At 43.7% G+C, this 21,271-nt stretch overlaps 1 protein-coding gene across 1 annotated transcript in view; it reads right to left on the bottom strand.

Annotated features, from left to right (window-relative positions):
- Positions 1 to 19,425, bottom strand: part of LOC124002569 (thioredoxin reductase 1, cytoplasmic-like) — a 36,571-nt gene extending 17,146 nt beyond the window's left edge. Inside the window, 9 exon segments of the mRNA XM_046310056.1 lie at positions 282 to 397; positions 847 to 989; positions 1,294 to 1,416; positions 7,391 to 7,463; positions 7,977 to 8,009; positions 8,011 to 8,085; positions 9,088 to 9,197; positions 18,809 to 18,869; positions 19,038 to 19,425. Coding sequence (XP_046166012.1) covers positions 282 to 397; positions 847 to 989; positions 1,294 to 1,416; positions 7,391 to 7,463; positions 7,977 to 8,009; positions 8,011 to 8,085; positions 9,088 to 9,197; positions 18,809 to 18,869; positions 19,038 to 19,154 — 851 coding nt within the window. The 5' untranslated portion in view covers positions 19,155 to 19,425.
- Between the last annotated feature and the right edge of the window lie 1,846 nt (positions 19,426 to 21,271).

Here is a 21,271-nt window from a genome sequence, read left to right as displayed (position 1 = left end):
AGGGGTCTGCATACTTTCTGAATACACTATATTATTGTGTTGATTGAATAATGAGGGCTTTCCACTGGCTGGACAGCAGTCAAATTGGATTGTGGGTTAAATAATGGGCACATTACTCTGTCCAGGTGTTGCTGATGCATGCCAGATCTGGATAGGTATTTTACCTATCAGCAACCCACATCTTATGTTAGAACAATCTGGTGCCTGACGGCACCGTCAATGACGTGGTACACAACCATTGGCATGCAACGTCTGAGCAATTGGGGAGGGGGTGGTCTCACCTGGTGATGCAGTACTCTTTGTCTCCGGGGATGCCCAGGTAACGCGGCCTCTCGCCCGTCGCCAGGATAAACTTAGCTGCTGTGTGGAAGGTCTCCTTTCCTCGCTTGTTGGTCGCCTGAGGGGAAGTAGGGTGTCAAACGCTCTCTTACACACTGAAAGAATAGTCGTTTTAAGTCACCCAGCGTATCCCAGTCTGTTGCGTCAATCCTACAGTATGGTTTAAATTAATCGATGCATCAATTCAAGGGTGTGGTTTGAAACCGTCCACGAGCTGCTGTACTGTGTTGTGATGTGTGTTTGTATGGAGTCATTACATATCTTTGGGGTTTGTTTACGATAAGCCAAGGAACTAACACAGTTTCTATCCAGTTTCAGAATACATTGTGCCGTGCATCTAAAAAAAAAAAGTTTATCAATTTTAACCATTAGAAGACAATCAATTCAGTATGAAAATGGAAGGCAGTAAATTAAGTATGAAAATGGAAGGCAAGTCAATTCAAAATTAAAACGCATCAGAAAATAACCATGGTTAGACATTTGCTTATAAATGTATAGGGTGCCAACCTTGATTTTGTGTGGCTCGATGAACTCTGCGTAGGAGTTGACGTAGTTGACATTTTTGTCGCGTAGTGCCACCCGGTAGCCCCAGTTCAATGAGCCAATGTAGTTGTTCACTGCTGTCTTCATCGTCTCCCAGTTGTGCTTCACTGGAAACCAGACCAGAATGACAACGTCAACAAAAATGTTAAAAAATAATTATTTTAAAGTGTATTTAGTCATTTATTACCCTTACTGAAAAAGTACTCAGCCAGAAGTATTACATTTTGAACTCTTCATTATATGTTGAATGTTTAAAAAAATTTTTTTAAAGTGTACTCTTACACCTCATGTTTCATGCCTAGCACTGACCGTGGCTCTGTTCCAAATATCCTTAGAAGCATACAACTTTGGATGAGGTGGCCAATACAGACACAGCAACCTAACTAGACACAGTAACCTAACAGACGCTACCTGTCTCCTCAGGCACCTCCCAGCCAAACTTGCGGGCGTCCTGCATGGACGTCCCGAGCAGGGCTGTCTGGTGCATCAGCTTCTTGGGGATGCAGCCCACGTTCACGCACGTGCCACCCAGGCCTGTTCAGGGACACGTACAGAATCACAAATTTGGAGATTTCATTTAGATCCCATTGAAACACGCAGACATGTTGCAACTGAAAACAGCGGTATTCTGCTAGCTATTTTGATTTATGCGTCGGTGGCCCTGCAGCAGTTTCTGTAAGATTGTATGTCTGAAACAACAAAAAAACAACTGCAAGTTAGGTTGAAGACACACACACACTCGTAATATAGTAAAGCTATCTTCAAAGTAATGACTTGAGACGTCAGGTATAAGATTAAAGCTTATAGTACTTGTTCACGCTGCATTTCACCACTTTAGACAGTTCAAAACAATAAAGAAAGTTGTTAGTGCAAGCCAGGCTAATCACGTCACTTGTTTATAGCTGGAGCATTCTCATCACTTCCTGTCGCAAATCCATTCTGGTACTTGCAGTCAATAGCGTAATCCAAAACAGATAGTTCTCAATCTCCATTACATGAAATGTAATATTTACAAGTGTAATTGTAAATAACTGTAAATAATCAATGAATTAACTGTAAAACTTAACTCCGTAACCCATTCAAGTTACCACAACCCCCCAATAAACAACTGTTCACCTAATTCGACCGAATAGGTCTCAACAATGTCCCCGAGGTAGCACAAACTGAACATGACCTAACTAGGCCTGGAAAAAGTTACTTGATCTTCCCTAGTTTCCAGGTTTGTCTGGGTGTCATCTTCTCCGATGAGTGCAAACATCACCCACTTTTAGTGTGGTGGGCTGTGTGCTGACTAAGTCCAGCAAGTAGTCTCTTCGCCAGCCGTTCCAGAAGCTGGTCACAAGTCTCTGCCTGTACTTACATCTGCATGTCTTTTCCTACCTTGTTGAGCATCATTCGGAAATAGCTTGTGCGCCAGGAAGTGGGCTGGTGTCAGGAGTTGTGGTTCAATCACTTCAATACTTGAAGGTCAGAGGCCTAGAGATTAGGATTGCTTCAACCCGTCAGGACTGTGCACATTACATTTACATTTTTGTAATTTAGCAGGCGCTCTTGTCCAGAGCGATTTACAGTAGTGAGTGCATTTTCATATTTTGTGTGTACATTTCTTCAAAAGTTGAGTGAAGCTCTCGAGAACTTCTCAGGCATGTTTTGACTGATCTGACGAGTCTCACAGAATCTGCCCCGCCAGGCTGCTCACTTGCCGATGATGATCCTCCAGGCAATGCCTCTTTCTGAGAAGAACTCCAAGAGTTGGGAGATATTTTATTGATTTCTACAGATCTTTCAAGTCCTGACCACCTCCCTTGAACGTTTTTGCATTGTCAGAATGAGTTACTCTGCATAACCTAACATGAAATGTCTCTTGACTGACCTGAGATCAGATCCAAATCTATTGCTCTGGGAACAGCACAAGTGAACAGCGCAATGTAGGACTACACAGAACCATTTGCTTTCACGTAAAACGATCCGGCAAGATCCACATCTGTGGTGGGGATTCAGTTATTTCGTCTTTTGGTAAAAGCAGTGTCCTGCTATCCGGCCTTTGCTTTGAATCTCTTGCAGATTGTGCATCTAGCCATGGTGCCCTTGACTAGCACACAAGATCCAGTATCTTTGATTTGCACTAGAGTGACTGATATTCCAGAATGCATCACCTTCTCATGATAGTACTACATCAGCATTTCTGAGTATCTGGGTTTGCTGGGCAGAACCAATGGGTGCTGCTCTCTGAATGGTATGTTGGAATGTGGCATTCTTCCTCCGAGATTGAGTAGTTCTTCCTTGTCCAGGAACAGTTTGTTTTTTGATTTCACAGTCATTGTTTAGTTTTTTTCCTGCATTCAGCAGTTTGATCTCCTGACTGAAACACGTGTTACTTTGAGCCAGTACTTTTCTGCTTCAAACAGTTTGCCAGCAGTCAGTTCACCTTGTGTCTGTATGAGCATTGGCTGTGAATCGCTATATCCAGGAAGTCACTGTGAACACTCCTTTCGGTTTGCTGTACCCATCGAGCTCCAACAATGGCTCAGTGATGTCTGTGTTGTTTACAGTGAGCTCTACAGTGACTGGACTTAAGTTCTGTGATCACCTCTTCCGGGTACCTTATTAGCTTCCTCTGACTGATCGCTAGGTCCGTTCCACCATAGCTGGCTTTTTTGGTTTTGAACAGTTTGTCCTCAGAGAGATCTGCTGGATTTGTTTTCCCTTCATTGTGTGACCAGGACTCTCGGTTGGTCAAGGACTGGATCTCCGACACTGTTTGCGACAAACGGTTTCCATTTTTGAGCTGAACTGCAAAGCCAATGCAGCACAATCATCGAGTCTGTCCACACTCTGATCTGTGTTTGTACCATTTTTTCAGTGTGGTCAGATTGGAGCGAGACTAGCAAACAATCACAGCTCCATCGTCATTTTCTGGAGAGGGGCAATCCTGGACTTGTTTTGTGTTACACCTTACAGGTAAGATACAATCTCTTGTCACAGAACACGTCTAGTTTCAGGGTGTGGTTTTTCTGAGGCTGCATGTCTGTTCTGTACCACCTTGGTATGGCAAGATGGTGTAGTTCTGAACACATTCTAGTGTCAAATCCGGTGGTCACTCATTTGTCCAAGCCGAGTCCCATGTCAGTCCCACATTTCCTGGAACACACACTTGATCCTGGTAAAGGGGGTCAGGAAGCCAATAGGGTCGAAGATGCATGCAAAATGACTGCAAAACCCTTCTCTTTGCGTTCTCCTTTTGCTTTAGAATGTACAGTAGTGGTCTGAGGTCAAACAAAGTCATCGGTTTCTTGTTTCTACACTAAGCCTAACATTTTCAGCACTGCTCCGTGTCCCTGCCACCAACGTGTGGTCAGTTGTTGTACTCTCCTCCCATTTTATTTTGAGCTCAGTAGAGTCATCCACTTGCAGAGGTCCAAGCCTGCAGTCGATACAACTGCAAAGCAAATGCTCACAGAGTAAGTCTAACATTGCGTGAACTTGAAATTAAGTAATCTACATCGAGTCACTCTTTGTCCCTCTACAACTCCTGGTTATTCTGTTTTGTATTGCTCCAAATACCACTCGTCATCATCAGCACACAGCTCCACTTCAGTAATTTTCTCCATTTGGTGACCCGCAGGACTTTCACGGAGTCGCTGTCTCTCAGCTAGGGATATCTGCAGAAAGGCTTTCTTGATGTCTGCCATGCGATCTGCGATCTCGTGCAGTCTGAACTGTAGTCGTCTCGGGTTCTAGTCGTTTGCATTTTCATGGTAACTCCACATGGTATCGTCCATCACTGGTGCCTACACCGACCATCCAAAAGTGCTCTCTAAAGCAACAAGCATCTCTGTTTAGTATCCAGCAAAGTGGAGAGACTATCTGCCAGTAGTAGTCTGCTCCTATCAGGACAGAGAGTTCAGGATCATCACCTCGTGTAAAGTCTGCGAGCAGCAGTCCATTCCTCTTGAGCTCATGTTGAATCTGCTCACCAAACTTTCCTCAAGGCTGTGCATCTTTTAGTAATAATACTTGTTCATGTAAAAGTGTAACACATTAGACCAAACAATAAAATAACGTTGCTAGCACAAGCCAGGCTAATCACTTGGCAGTAATTGGTATTCTCATTCTTTCATTTCCAGTCAATAGCGTAATCCAATACTAACCAACGATACAGAAAAAAATGCACACACATACATTTAAGTCAGAAGTTTACATACACCTTAGCCAAATACATTTAAAATCAGTTTTTCATAATTCCCAACATTTAATCCTAGTAAAATGTCCCTGCCTTGGGTCTTTACTTTAAGAATGTGAAATGTCAGAATAATATTAGAAAGAATGATTTCATTCAGCTTTTATTTCTTTCATCACATTCCCAGTGGGTCAGAAGTTTACATATACTCAATTCGTATTTGGTAGCATTGCCTTTAAATTGTTCAACATGGGTCAAACATTTTGCGTTGCCTTCCACAAGCTTCCCACAATAAGTTGGGTGAAGCTTGGCCCAATCCTCCTGACAGAGCTGGTGTTTATACTTAATATAATAATAATAAATGCCATTTAGCAGACGCTTTTATCCAAAGCGACTTACAGTCATGTGTGCATACATTCTACGTATGGGTGGTCCCGGGGATCGAACCCACTACCCTGGCATTACAAGCGCCATGCTCTACCAACTGAGCTACAGAAGGACCACACTTGCATACTATTGTCTGTACAGATGAATGTTGGACTTTCAGGCATATGGAAATTGCTCCCAAAGATGAACCAGACTTGTGGAGGACTACAATTTTCTTTTCTGAGGTCTTGGCTGATATCTTTAGATTTTCCCATGATGTCAAGCAAAAAGGCACTGAGTTTGAAGGTAGACCTTGAAATACATAGACAGGTACACCTCCAATTGACTCAAATGATGTCAATTAGCCTATCAGAAGCTTCTAAAGCCATGGCATCATTTTCTTGAATTTTCCAAGCCGTTTACAGGCACAGTCAACTTAGTGTATGCACACTTCTGACCCACTGGAATTGTGATAGTGAATTATAAATGAAATAATCTGTCTAAACAATTGTTGGAAAAATTACTTGTGTCATGCACAAAGTAGATGTCGTAACAGACTTGCCAAAACTATAGTTTGCTTAACAAGACATTTGTGGAGTGGTTGAAAAACGAGTTTTAATGACTCCAACCTAAATGTATGTAAACTTCCGACTTCAACTGTACATACATACCAGTATGTGGACACCCCTTTAAATTAGTGGATTTGGCTAATTCAGCCACACCCATTGCATAAAATCAAACACATAGCCATGCAATCTCCACAGAAAAACATTGGCAGTAGAATGGCCTTACTGAAGAGCTCATTGACTTTCAACGTGGCACAGTCATAGGATGATACCTTTCCAACAAGACAGTCCATAAAATTTCTGCCCTGCTAGACCTGCCCCGGTCAACTGTTAGTGCTGTTATTGTGAAGTATAGTAGCAACAACGGCTCAGACTCGAAGTGGTAGGCCACACAAGCTCACAAAACAGGACTGTCGAGTGCTGAAGCAGGTACATTAAAAAAAATAATTGCCTGTCCTCCGTTGCAACACTCACTTCAGAATTCCAAACGGCCTCTGGAAGCAACGTCAGCACAATAACTGTTCGTCGGGAGCTTAATGAAATGGGTTTCCATGGCTGAGCAGCTGCACACAAGCCTAAGATCACCATGCACAATGCCAAGTGTCGGCTGGAGTGGTGTAAAGCTCATTGGAGCAGTGGAAACTGAAGTAATGAATCACGCTTCACCACCTGGCAGTCCAACAGACAAACCTGGGTTTGGCAGATGCCAGGAGAACGCTATCTGCCCCAATGTATAGTGCCAATTGTAAAGTTAAGTGAAGGAGGAATAATGGTCTGGGGATGTTTTTCCATGGTTCGGGCTAGGCCCCTTAGTTCCAGTGAAGGGAAATCTTAACCCTAAAGCATACAATGACATTGTGTCTTCAACTTTGTGGCAACAGTTAGGGGAAGGTCCTTTCCTTTTTCAGCATGACAATGTCCCCAATGCACAAAGTGAGGTCCCTACAGAAATGGTTTGTCGAGATAGGTGTGGAATAACTTGAGCCTTGACCTCAATCCCATCGAACACCTTTGGGATGAATTGGAAAGCCGACTGAGAACCAGGCCTAACCACCCAACAGCAGTGCCCGAACTCTAATGCTCGTGGCTGACTGGAAGCAAGTCCTTGCAGCAATGTTCCAACATCTAGTAGAAAGCCTTCCCAGAAGAGTGGAGACTTTTATAGCAGCAAAGGGGGGAACCAACCTCATATTAAACACCTATGACTTTGGAATGAGATGTTCGACAATCAGGTGTCCACATACTTAGTCATGTCGTGTAGTTCTCAATCACATAAAAGTAATAAAATTCCCATTGCACATCAATAAACTCTTTAAAAAATCTGAAAGAATTCACTGTAAACATGAACTCTGTAACCCCTTAAAGTTAATACAGTACGCCAGGGAAGCCCACTCACCCCAGGAGTTCCCTTTTGGTGTGGGCACCACATAGTCCAACACCATCACCTTCTTCCCCAGCGTCGCTGCCTCCTATCCCATGAGAAGCACAAGAGGGCAGATGTCCATTTAGACAACTTGATTAAAAGGTACTCAGCAATACTCAGCAAATAAACAGCGTGAAGGGTACATTTCTGCAGCGAAGAGCGTTGAAGCTCAACTGTCTTGGTGCCCTGGAACCATTCAGGTGAACAGGGCGAAATGAACACGTGCCCATACGCAGATACTGTGTGAGAGCGAGGTCTTGCATCTCAATATCTGCGGTGCTGATCGTGGAAACTTCATTTCGCAGAGTCTGCAAACATTACTAGAAGTCAAAGCTCATTAGAGAAGAAGGTTTGAGGGAAAACTTGGATCCTCTCCTCCAATCAGTTTTGAGAGGAATTTAGGAAACAAGGACAGAGGAAGCAAGGATTGGACAGCTAGTAATGCTTTCAGACACAGCCCATGATAGACTACAGCCTTCCTTCAAGGGCCGCAACACTTGAAAAGGTACAGGCCTGTAGTTATGCTTGGTTTGAGATGCACTGTCTGGGTGGCTCTCACCTTTGAGCAGGCCAGGCCTCCCGATCCGCCCCCCGATGACGATGAGGTCGTACTCGTAGACCTCACTCTCCCCGCACAGTAGCTTTTGCAGGATGCCATCTTTGTGGGCCTGAAGAGGAAGACAGGTGGTCAGCTACCATTGCAAGAACAACATTAACCCAACAAAATCTTAAAAGGCACACAAACATGTTTCAGCTTGTGGTGGGAAAAAAACTAATGTAATGTAGTAAGGACACCCGACATGCTGATTGATGATCCAGGGTGTTATTCAAAAAATGTGCATGGCTGTGAGGTTATTCTACATTCAATAGCGATGCCATTCATGCCGGAGAGGGCGTTCTTCGTGCCACATAAAATGAAACTAAACCAGCATTTCCAAGATAAGGGCAGGAGACAGAACGCATGTACATTTTAAGGATAAAAATACATTATACACTGAAGGAGAATGTGTTGGTGGCTTCAAGTAAAAAATAAGCTATTGTGTCATGCTGGCAAAGTGTCACCTTATGCTACGCATGAAAAGACAAAAACAGAGTTTCATAAGCTAATTGCAGCTCAGTGTAGAGTGAAGAGGAGACACTAGATTTGAGTGTTCTTAAGTAGCCATTTTCATGTAAATAGAAGTTTGGCAGTGGCATCAGGCTCTTATAACCCCACTTGACCCAAATAGATCCACTCAACCCTTGTTTCTGGCAAATGGACAAAAGACACTCGTCAGTAATATTACAATGCAATTAAAGCCTGCAGGTGGGCATAATTTACCACATACTAAAATGCAAGGGGAACCTATGACATCAAATGTAAATGTCACTTTTTTTTGCCAAAACCTGACATTTTAGCAGAAGTTATGAGTTATGGGTCCTGTGTGGCACAGTTGGTACAGCATGGCTCTTGCAACGCCAGGGGGTTAAATTCCCAATGGGAACCAATATGGGGGGGGGTGAAAATGTATACATTCACTACTTTAAGGTCACTCTGGACAAGAGCATCTGCTAAATGACTAAAATGTAAATCAAAAAAGGATCATTCCAAAAGTTGGTGGCATTTGCAAAAACACGAGTGAAATGACAATGAAGTTGTTCTTGAAATCTTACGCTACAACGATCCATACCTGCATTGTTTTGTCACAGCCGCCAATGTGAGTTTTGTTGACGAAGACATTGGGGACAGTTTTCTGCCTGGTCATCTCAAGCAGAAGTTCTTGATAGTTTGATCCATCATCTAGACAACAGTTAAGAGATGTTAGCAGAGTAGCAGCTAAATGTATATGAAATTAACCATTCATATCTCTGACATGTGCACTAGGGTCATTATAAATCACATTCATACAAACTAGAGGTCGACCGATTATGATTTTTCAACACCGATACAGATTATTGGAGGACCAAAAAAGCCGATACCGATTAATCGGACGATTTTTAAAATTTGATTTGTAATAAATGACAATTACAACAATACTGAATTAACACTTATTTTAACTTAATATAAAACATCAATAAAATCAATTTAGCCTCAAATAAATAATGAAACATGTTGAATGTGGTTTAAATAATGCAAAAACAAAGTGTTGGAGAAGAAAGTAATATGTGCCAATATGCAATATGTGCCATGTCAAAATGTGTGCCATGTAAAAAAGCTAACATTTAAGTTCCTTGCTCAGAACATGAGACTTCAATATTCCAAGGTAAGAGGTTTTAGGTTGTAGTTAATATAGTATTTATAGGACTATTTCTCTCTATACCATTTGTATTTCATATACCTTTGACTATTGGATGTTCTTATAGGCACTATAGTATTGCCAGTGTAACAGTATAGCTTCCATCCCTCTCCCCTACCTGGGCTCGGACCAGGAACACATCGACCACAGCCACACTCGAAGCATCGTTACCCATCGCCCCATAAAAGCCGCGGCCCTTGCAGCGCAAGGGGAATAACTACTCCAAATCTAAAAGCGAGTGACGTTTGAAACAGTATTAGCGCATACCCGGGCTAACTAGCTAGCCATTTCACATTGGTTACACCAGCCATTAGGCTGATAGGCTTGAAGTCATAAACAGCGCTGTTTTTGCGAAGAGCTGCTGGCAAAACGCACGAAAGTGCTGTTTGAATGAATGATTACGGGCCTGCTGCTGCTCAGTCAGACTGCTCTATCAAATCAGACTTAATTATAACATAATAACACACAGAAATACGAGCCTTTGGTCATTAATATGGTCGAATCCGGAAACTATAATTTCAAAAACAAAATGTTTATTTTTTCAGTGAAATACAGAACCGTTCGGTATGTTATCTAACAGATGGCATCCCTATGTCTAAATATTATTGTTACATTGCACAACCTTCAATGTTGTCACAATTACGTAAAATTCTGTCAAATTAGTTCGCAATGAGCCAGGCAGCCCAAACTGTTGCATATACCCCGACACAATTTCACCTGGCTAACATTGCCTGCTAAACTGGATTAGTAGGTATAAGTAATGATTATGATTGATTTATTTTTTATAAGATAAGTTTAATGCTAGCTAGCAATTTACCTTGGCTTCTACTGCATTTGCGTAACAGGCAGGCTACTCGTGGAGTGCAATGGTTAGAGCGTTGGACTAGTTAACTGTACGGGTGCAAGATTGGATCCTCTGAGCTGACAAGGTGAAAATCTGTCGTTCTGCCCCTGAACAAGGCAGTTAACCCACCGTTCCTGGGCCGTCATTGAAAATAAGAATGTGTTCTTAACCGACTTGCCAAGTTAAATAAAGGTATAATATATATGTATATTTTAAATCGGAAATTGGCGCCCAAAAATACAGATTTCCGATTGTTATGAAAACTTGAAATCGGCCATTCCTGTTAATCGGTCAACCTCTAATACAAACAGTACATGTAGTACATGTATCCAGGTCCCCTCGGAGAGTTCATCAATGAGCTTGATGCCTTGATAAGCTCCTTTCCTGAGGACGGCTCACCTCTCACAGTTCTGGGCGACTTTAACCTCCCCACGTCTACCTTTGACTCATTCCTCTCTGCCTCCTTTCCACTCCTCTACTCTTTTGACCTCACCCTCTCCCCCTACTCACAAGGCAGGCAATACGCTAGACCTCATCTTTACTAGATGCTGTTCTTCCACTAACCTCATTGCAACTCCCCTCCAAGTCTCCGACCACTACCTTGTATCCTTTTCCCTCTCGTTCTCATACAACACTTCCCACACTGCCCCTACTCGGATGGTATCGCGCCGTCCCAACCTTCGCTCTCTCTCCCCCGCTACTCTCTCCTCTTCCATCCTATCATCTCTTCCCTCTGCTCAAACCTTCTCCAACCTATCTCCTGATTCTGCCTCCTCAACCCTCCTCTCCTCCCTTTCTGCATCCTTTGACTCTCTATGTCCCCTATCTTCCAGGCCGGCTCGGTCCTCCCCTCCCGCTCCGTGGCTTGACGACTCATTGCGAGCTCACAGAACAGGGCTCCGGGCAGCCGAGCGGAAATGGAGGAAAACTCGCCTCCCTGCGGACCTGGCATCCTTTCACTCCCTCCTCTCTACATTTTCCTCCTCTGTCTCTGCTGCTAAAGCCCCTTTCTACCACTCTAAATTCCAAGCATCTGCCTCTAACCCTAGGAAGCTCTTTGCCACCTTCTCCTCCCTCCTGAATCCTCCTCCCCCTCCTCCCTCTCTGCAGATGACTTCGTCAACCATTTTGAAAAGAAGGTCGACGACATCCGATCCTCGTTTGCTAAGTCAAACGACACCGCTGGTTCTGCTCACACTGCCCTACCCTGTGCTCTGACCTCTTTCTCCCCTCTCTCCAGATGAAATCTCGCGTCTTGTGACGGCCGGCCGCCCAACAACCTGCCCGCTCGACCCTATCCCCTCCTCTCTTCTCCAGACCATTTCCGGAGACCTTCTCCCTTACCTCACCTCGCTCATCAACTTATCCCTGACCGCTGGCTACGTCCCTTCCGTCTTCAAGAGAGCGAGAGTTGCACCCCTTCTGAAAAAACCTACACTCGATCCCTCCGATGTCAACAACTACAGACCAGTATCCCTTCTTTCTTTTCTCTCCAAAACTCTTGAACGTGCCGTCCTTGGTCAACTCTCCCGCTATCTCTCTCAGAATGACCTTCTTGATCCAAATCAGTCAGGTTTCAAGACTAGTCATTCAACTGAGACTGCTCTTCTCTGTATCACGGAGGCGCTCCCCACCTCTAAAGCTAACTCTCTCTCCTCTGCTCTCATCCTTCTAGACCTATCGGCTGCCTTCGATACTGTGAACCATCAGATCCTCCTCTCCACCCTCTCCGAGTTGGGCATCTCCGGCGCGGCCCACGCTAGGATTGCGTCCTACCTGACAGGTCGCTCCTACCAGGTGGCGTGGCAAGAATCTGTCTCCTCACCACGCGCTCTCACCACTGGTGTCCCCCAGGGCTCTGTTCTAGGCCCTCTCCTATTCTCGCTATACACCAAGTCACTTGGCTCTGTTATAACCTCACATGGTCTCTCCTATCATTGCTATGCAGACGACACACAATTAATCTTCTCCTTTCCCCCTTCTGATGACCAGGTGGCGAAACGCATCTCTGCATGTCTGGCAGACATATCAGTGTGGATGACGGATCACCACCTCAAGCTGAACTTCGGCAAGACGGAGCTGCTCTTCCTCCCGGGGAAGGACTGCCCGTTCCATGATCTCGCCATCACGGTTGACAACTCCATTGTGTCCTCCTCCCAGAGCGCTAAGAACCTTGGCGTGATCCTGGACAACACCCTGTCGTTCTCAACTAACATCAAGGCGGTGGCCCGTTCCTGTAGGTTCATGCTCTACAACATCCGCAGAGTACGACCCTGCCTCACACAGGAAGCGGCGCAGGTCCTAATCCAGGCACTTGTCATCTCCCGTCTGGATTACTGCAACTCGCTGTTGGCTGGGCTCCCTGCCTGTGCCATTAAACCCCTACAACTCATCCAGAACGCCGCAGCCCGTCTAGTGTTCAACCTTCCCAAGTTCTCTCACGTCACCCCGCTCCTCCGCTCTCTCCACTGGCTTCCAGTTGAAGCTCGCATCCGCTACAAGACCATGGTGCTTGCCTACGGAGCTGTGAGGGGAACGGCACCTCAGTACCTCCAGGCTCTGATCAGGCCCTACACCCAAATAAGGGCACTGCGTTCATCCACCTCTGGCCTGCTCGCCTCCCTACCACTGAGGAAGTACAGTTCCCGCTCAGCCCAGTCAAAACTGTTCGCTGCTCTGGCTCCCCAATGGTGGAACAAACTCCCTCACGACGCCAGGACAGCGGGGTCAATCACCACCTTCCGGAGACACCTGAAACCCCACCTCTTTAAGGAATACCTAGGATAGGATAAAGTAATCCTTCTCACCCCCCCCTCAAAATATTTAGATGCACTATTGTAAAGTGGTTGTTCCACTGGATGTCATAAGGTGAATGCACCAATTTGTAAGTCGCTCTGGATAAGAGCGTCTGCTAAATGACTTAAATGTTTACTAGCAAATCGTTAGTATTCAGCTAACCACGGTTTGTGGTCATCAGCTATCCTTTAGCTCAAAAATCTATCGCCAGTTTTGTACAGTGCAGCGCGGCTCGGAACATACCAGACCAATTTTTCTCTCCATTTCCCTGGATTTCAACTGCTCTCTGGACATTCATACCCGGATCTCACAGCTAGCTAGCTGCTATCCGTGTGACTATCGGCTTTTATCGATTCCGGAGCAAACATCAATTATTCCGGAGCTACCCAGCTCCGTCAATCACTCCTGAGTTCCATCAATTCAATCACTCCTGGGCTGCAGTCACCTATCCGGACCCGTTTTACTGCCTACGCGAAGCCCCACCGGGCCTTCACAACTGGACTGCCGACGTTATCTACCCGAAGAAGTTATCCGGCTGGCTCCTCCGTCGCGACGTTACCTGAACGCCCATCTGCGGCCTGCTAACCGTTAGCCGTCTTACCGGCTGCTATCTGAATAGACAGTCGGACAATTTATTTATTTTTATTATTATTATTATGTTTTCTTCTTGGGCCTTTATAACTATATCTATTGTTTTTATTTTTGTTGTTGTGTGATTTGGATTAATCCCCTCTACCACACGGAACCCCACTAATCTACTGACGGAATGCAAGAGGTGGCTAACAACAGACCTCCATCCTATGCTAGCTTGCTACCGATGGCCTGGCTTGCTGTCTACATCGCCGTGACCCCCAACCAACCTCTCCACTCACTGGACCCTTTTGATCACTCGACTAAGCATGCCTCTCCTTAATATCAATATGTCTTGTCCATTGCTGTTCTGGTTAGTGTTTATTGGCTTATTTCACTGTAGAGCCTCTAGTCCTGCTCACTATACCTTATCCAACCTATTAGTTCCACCACCCACACATGCAATGACATCTCCTGGTATCAATGATGTTTCTAGAGACAATATCTCTCTCTTCATCACTCAATACCTAGGTTTACCTCCACTGTATTCACATCCTACCATACCTTTGTCTGTACATTATACCTAGATGCTATTTTATCGCCCCCAGAAACCTCCTTTTACTCTCTGTTCCAGATGTTTTAGACGACCAATTCTTATTGCTTTTAGCCGCACCCTTATTCTACTCCTATGTTCCTCTGGCGATGTAGAGGTGAATCCAAGCCCTGTAGTGCCTAGCTCCACTCCTATTCCCCAGGCGCTCTCTTTTGACGACTTCTGTAACTGTAATAGCCTTGGTTTCATGCATGTTAACATTAGAAGCCTCCTCCCTAAGTTCTCATTCCGTCAGTAGAGGATGCCTGGATATTTTTTTAAAATGCCTTCCTAACCATCTTAAATAAACATGCCCAATTCAAGAAATTTAGAACCAGGAACAGATATAGCCCTTGGTTCTCCCCAGACCAGACTGCCCTTAACCAACACAAAAACATCCTATGGCGTTCTGCATTAGCATCGAACAGCCCCTGTGATATGCAACTGTTCAGGGAAGCTAGAAACCATTATACACAGGCAGTTAGAAAAGCCAAGGCTAGCTTTTTCAAGCAGAAATTTGCTTCCTGCAACACTAACTCAAAAAAGTTCTGGGACACTGTAAAGTCCATGGAGAATAAGAACACCTCCTCCCAGCTGCCCACTGCACTGAAGATAGGAAACACTGTCACCACTGATAAATCCACCATAATTGAGAATTTCAATAAGCATTTTTCTACGGCTGGCCATGCTTTCCACCTGGCTACTCCTACCCCAGTCAACAGCACTGCACCCCCAACAGCAACTCGCCCAAGCCTTCCCCATTTCTCCTTCTCCCAAATCCATTCAGCTGATGTTCTGAAAGAGCTCCATAATCTGGACCCCTACAAATCAGCCGGGCTAGACAATCTGGACCCTTTCCTTCTAAAATTATCTGCCGAAATTGTTGCCACCCCTATTACTAGCCTGTTCAACCTCTCGTGTCGTCTCAGATTCCCAAAGATTGGAAAGCAGTTGCGGTCATCCCCCTCTTCAAAGGGGGGGACACTCTTGACCCAAACTGCTACAGACCTATATCTATCCTACCATGCCTTTCTAAGGTCTTCGAAAGCCAAGTCAACAAACAGATTACCGACCATTTCGAATCTCACCATACCTTCTCTGCTATGCAATCTGCTTTCAGAGCTGGTCATGCGTGCACCTCAGCCACGCTCAAGGTCCTAAACGATATCTTAACCGCCATCGATAAGAAACATTACTGTGCAGCCGTATTCATTGATCTGGCTAAGGCTTCCGACTCTGTCAATCACCACATCCTCATCGGCAGACTCGACAGCCTTGGTTTCTCAAATGATTGCCTCGCCTGGTTCACCAACTACTTCTCTGATAGAGTTCAGTGTGTCAAATCGGAGGGTCTGCTGTCCGGACCTCTGGCAGTCTCTATGGGGGTGCCACAGGGTTCAATTCATGGACCGACTCTTCTCTGTATACATCAATGAGGTCACTCTTGCTGCTGGTGAGTCTCTGATCTACCTCTACGCAGACGACACCATGCTGTATACTTCCGGCCCTTCTTTGGACACTGTGTTAACAACCCTCCAGGCAAGCTTCAATGCCATACAACTCTCCTTCCGTGGCCCCCAATTGCTCTTAAATACAAGTAAAACTAAATGCATGCTCTTCAACCGATCGCTACCTGCACCTACCCGCCTGTCCAACATCACTACTCTGGACGGCTCTGACTTAGAATACGTGGACAACTACAAATACTTAGGTGTCTGGTTAGACTGTAAACTCTCCTTCCAGACCCATGTCAAACATCTCCAATCCAAAGTTAAATCTAGAATTGGCTTCCTATTTCGCAACAAAGCATCCTTCACTCATGCTGCCAAACACACCCGTGTAAAACTGACCATCCTACCAATCCTCGACTTTGGCGATGTCATTTACAAAATAGCCTCCAATACCCTACTCAACAAATTGGATGCAGTCTATCACAGTGCAATCCGTTTTGTCACCAAAGCCCCATATACTACCCACCATTGCGACCTGTACGCTCTCGTTGGCTGGCCCTCGCTTCATACCCATCGCCAAACCCACTGGCTCCATGTCATCTACAAGACCCTGCTAGGTAAAGTCCCCCCTTATCTTAGCTCGCTGGTCACCATTGCATCTCCCACCTGTAGCACACGCTCCAGCAGGTATATCTCTCTAGTCACCCCCAAAACCAATTCTTTCTTTGGCCGCCCTCCTTCCAGTACTCTGCTGCCAATGACGGGAACAAACTACAAAAAGCTCTGAAACTGGAAACACTTACCTCCCTCACTAGCTTTAAGCACCAACTGTCAGAGCAGCTCACAAATTACTGCACATAGCCCACCTATAATTTAGCCCAAACAACTACCTCTTTCCCAAATGTATTTAATGTATTTATTTAGCTCCTTTGCACCCCATTATTTTTATTTCTACTTTGCACATTCTTCCATTGCTAAACTACCATTTTAGTGTTTTAGTTGCTATATTGTATTTACTTTGCCACCATGGCCTTTTATGCCTTTACCTCCATTCTCACCCAATTTTCTCAAATTGTATATAGACTTGTTTATACTGTATCATTGACTGTATGTTTGTTTTACTCCATGTGTAACTCTGTGTCGTTGTATCTGTCGAACTGTTTGCTTTATCTTGGCCAGGTCGCAATTGTAAATGAGAACTTGTTCTCAACTTGCCTACCTGGTTAAATAAAGGTAAAATAAATAAATACATTGCGGATGTGTTGTCATTCTCAATGATGTAAAAACAGACGACGTTTGCTTGCTGTTAGAGGTGAAGAAAATATTACTTTGAGAAGCTCTACGGCGGATTAGTGGTGATGCGTTAATTCAATCGGAAATACTATCAAATCCCCAAAATGGGCACATTTATATGCCTATATTTGTACGTAGGCCAGGTAGCCGATAGGCCTAATCAGGTGCGCGGCCTAACGCTACATTGACAGGAGCACTCCAAACAAAAGAAAATTAATTGACAAAATTCACAAATGGAATTAAATAAATAAAAACTTTAGTATAGGTTGTGCGCTCTGCAAACAACATTCCACTCAATGAGAGTGGTAAAAGACTGGAATAATAATATATTGAATGTATTAACAGAAATTAGCAAAACAAACATTGTAGATTAGAAATAATAGGAAATAACAGTACAGGTACTAATGGTGAAATGTAACGGGGAACTGATTGAGACTGACAGTCAAATGCAAACACGTCACACAAATGAACTTATGAAACAATGAATGTGCACAAATTGGCAGGAGAGTGCATTCTGCAGAGAGGGGTGCATTGGGCATCTTAGCCACACTCCCCTTCTTGAACTTCGCCATCCCCGCGGTCTCCGCAATCGATTAGTACACCGAGATCGTTGTCGTCGAATAAGACTGGTGTCCCGTGTGTTATGAAAAATATATACACATTTGCTTCTGCTCGATTAAAACAAATCTAGCTCGACCAGCCTATCGAACAAACAATCGGCCAGTCGACTAATTGGAGTCAGCAGTAAACGTAAAACATACAACTTGAATTCTAAGTGCTGACAGTGGGTTCAGTCTGATGCAAATGTACTTTGGGTCTGTTCTGCAAACAAAACCGTTTTAATACACTGCATAATTCAGTACTGGCAATCTTTTCCAGAGCAATTTATGTAGTGCCCAGTGTGTATTTACCAGAACAGCTGTGACCGGTGAGAGATAAAATGGCCAAGCATCCAGAGGAGAGAAAGAGATTGAGGGAGTGACTCGGCACATTTTGTGGAGGCCCTAACAAACATTGACAGTGTGTTCTGTGATAAAACATTAACATATTGACTATGCAAGTAAAAACAATGTTAATTTTATTAAAGGGCACCCATTAGCCTTCTTTTTTTTTTAAACCTTCTGATCAACCATTAACAAGTGAGAAATATCAGATAAAGTGATAAGGAACAGCTTTAAGGTGAGCTTGAGGAAACAACCCATTAGTAGAATAACAGGTCCTGTACATATTTTTGTGTTTCCCCATTCAAAAGACATATTGCAAATGTGCGTATGGTCCATCAACATTACCAAAGTTAATTTAATTGACTAATTTAGCACTTGATAGTCCACACTGACTGAATGACGAGGCAACTGGTCTAGAGGCATGGATCCTTAGTAGAGTACTAATTAATAGCTTTTGAACTTCCATTGCCAATTCAATGATATCCTAAAACGTATAGCCAACTTTACTGAGGCTAGAAAAATACTGGTCATATAACAAAGAGAACTTCATGTCAGACTTTTGAATGCTGTACACCGGCCTTCCAAGAAAGAACCTTGCCACCACTTCCTGTGAACAATTCCTTACCAATTAGATCCAGCTCCACCACATTGCAATTCACGTTCAGTTCCTTGAACAGATCCTTCACCTGAAAGCAAAACAAATAAACTGCTTGAATCCCGTTTTATCTTCGCTGGATTAACTACCCATCATTTAACGTTACTTAATTCTGTCAGAAGCTAGCAAGTAACCGGCAACTACTAACTAGCTAGCAAGGTAAGTAGATAAAAAGTAAAAACAAATATTTTGGACTTACTTTCACACAAAATGGACAGTGGCTTTTACTGAATACCAACACTTGGTTTGAATCAATAAGCTCCTGTATCCGAGCTTTTAGTTGATTCCTCCCAGTGTCATTGTCGATGGGAGGCATTGTTGGACTATTTTCGCCTGGCTTGCCTCCTGGCAAGCTTGAACGTATGCGAAAAATGGGAAAGAGCGGAGCGAAACTCCCTCCAACACGCAACCTAGCTGTTAAACGATGACCCAGCAAGTCCGATATCTCAAGTAGTTGTGAATCACAGATCGATTGAAACTACCTTGCTAGCTAGATATAATTCCAACAGGTCAACTTTTGCCCTCATGTCGTTTCAGCACCCGCCCGGTATATCAACCCCGCGAAATGTCTTGCGTAAATTTTGTTTAGGGTCAGAGAGGAAGAGGCGAAGCGAGAGGGTTTACCCCGCCCCAAATCTGTCCACGATAAGCAGATCATTCATTATTAAGCAAGTGATGAGTTTTTGTAGGGGGGAGGGAGACCATGAGAGTGTCGAATTTAGTCAATATAAACATGTATAGCTATTTTCGTAATGGTTAGGTTGTTACGAGTGTACTGTTTATATCGGAGTTTGACAGCCCACCGTTTCCGCTCTGTGGACAACGAATCATTGTGTTAAGGCGGAGACACAAGCATCTCGTCATTATATACAGTATCTCTGGTAAAGTCTCTGGTTTAGGGGGGGGTGAGTAAATGTCTGTTTACGTGCCTGAATGTATACTAACAATTGTTTCAAACTCTACCCGAAAGAAATATATTTATATATGATCAAACCACATTATATGATTAAATTGATGAAGCAGTGAAATTGATATTGATAATCCACGTGATATTAATCAGAATGTATAACATTGTTGGATGACGCGGACCAACAGGCAATATTTTCAGACAGCTACAACGTTACTTTTGGCAGGGTCCGTGCTATCTTGAATTGTTAAGACATTTTTTTTATTCGACCTTTATTTAACTAGGCAAGTCAGTAAAAAAAAAATCTTATTTATAATGACGTCCCTAGCCCATTGAAATTTAAATGTAAAATGGTTGAATGAAGGATTTGGGTTAGGTAAGGATTATAGTTAAGGTTTAGCGCAGGGTCCCGAGAACCGAGTTTGGGTAAAGCGGGGTTAAGGTCTAGTGTAGGGACGTCCCAAGTATCCCGCATAGCACTGCACCGTTTGACATTCCTTCTGAGTCAGAGATGAGTCAGAGATGGAAAGTCCCACTCCCTCATTTGTTCTCTTTAATTGAAGGCAATGAACTAAGTACACCAGACCCAGCTGCATTGGTAACTATGGGAGAGCCACCCCTTAAAATAGACAGGAACTGACCATTTGTTTCAATGGAAAATGGCCAGAGTGAACTATCTTAATTTATCCACCTTTTTTGTCTGAGTCGCTCCAATGAAAAGTCCTGTGATTGCCACAAGCAACATTCTTGAGGGGGAAAGCACACAAAAAAGACATACATGTATCTATTTGGATCTATCCATCTACATATATTTCCACATTTAAAAAGTATTAGCTACTTAGTATAAAAAATGTAAAAAATTCTCAAAGACTACAATAAACTTGACTTTTCTGGATTTGTGCTTTTATTAGGCTACATTAATTATTTGATATAATGGTTGTTGCATCTAATGTTATGTTATTGTTCAAAGTCATAATCCATTACAAATAAGAAATGCATTACTCAGTCCCAATGTTTTGGCTCATAGCACCATCTGTTGGAAAACAAGTGTACATTTAGATTTTATTGGGATCCCCATTAGCCAATGCCAATGTCAACAACTACTCTTCCTGGGGTCCGACCAGGGCCGGGTTACCGAATGGGCAAGTTCAGGGGCCCCCCAACCAAAATAAGTATAAAATGTTATTTTACTAAGCATGCCTTCTAGACATGGCTGTAGCTAGATACTGTCTGCCACCCTACCTAGGTACATTTGTATGGCCTGGTCAAAGGTTGAGGGTTATGCCATATTTCTTTCTATTAGGCTAGATATTGTTCTAAATCTAATCTCTGTGTCTATGACCTAGAAATGCCTCGGACGTGATGAAAACAAGCCCATATTCCCCCATGGTGAAATTCCCCTTTAAAATATAAATAAATAACATACACAATGCATAAAGTGAAACAAAAGAAAGCCAATTTGCAATTTTATTTAAATGTATGAGAGACAGTGTCGGAAAATACATACAGTATTTACTTTTACTTTT

The sequence above is a fragment of the Oncorhynchus gorbuscha genome, linkage group LG18 (genome assembly GCF_021184085.1).
Source record: "Oncorhynchus gorbuscha isolate QuinsamMale2020 ecotype Even-year linkage group LG18, OgorEven_v1.0, whole genome shotgun sequence".
In the NCBI taxonomy this organism is placed as follows: Eukaryota; Metazoa; Chordata; class Actinopteri; order Salmoniformes; family Salmonidae; genus Oncorhynchus; species Oncorhynchus gorbuscha.
The sequence above is the reverse complement of the archived record's forward strand: the minus strand, read 5'-3'. Positions and strand labels throughout refer to the sequence as shown.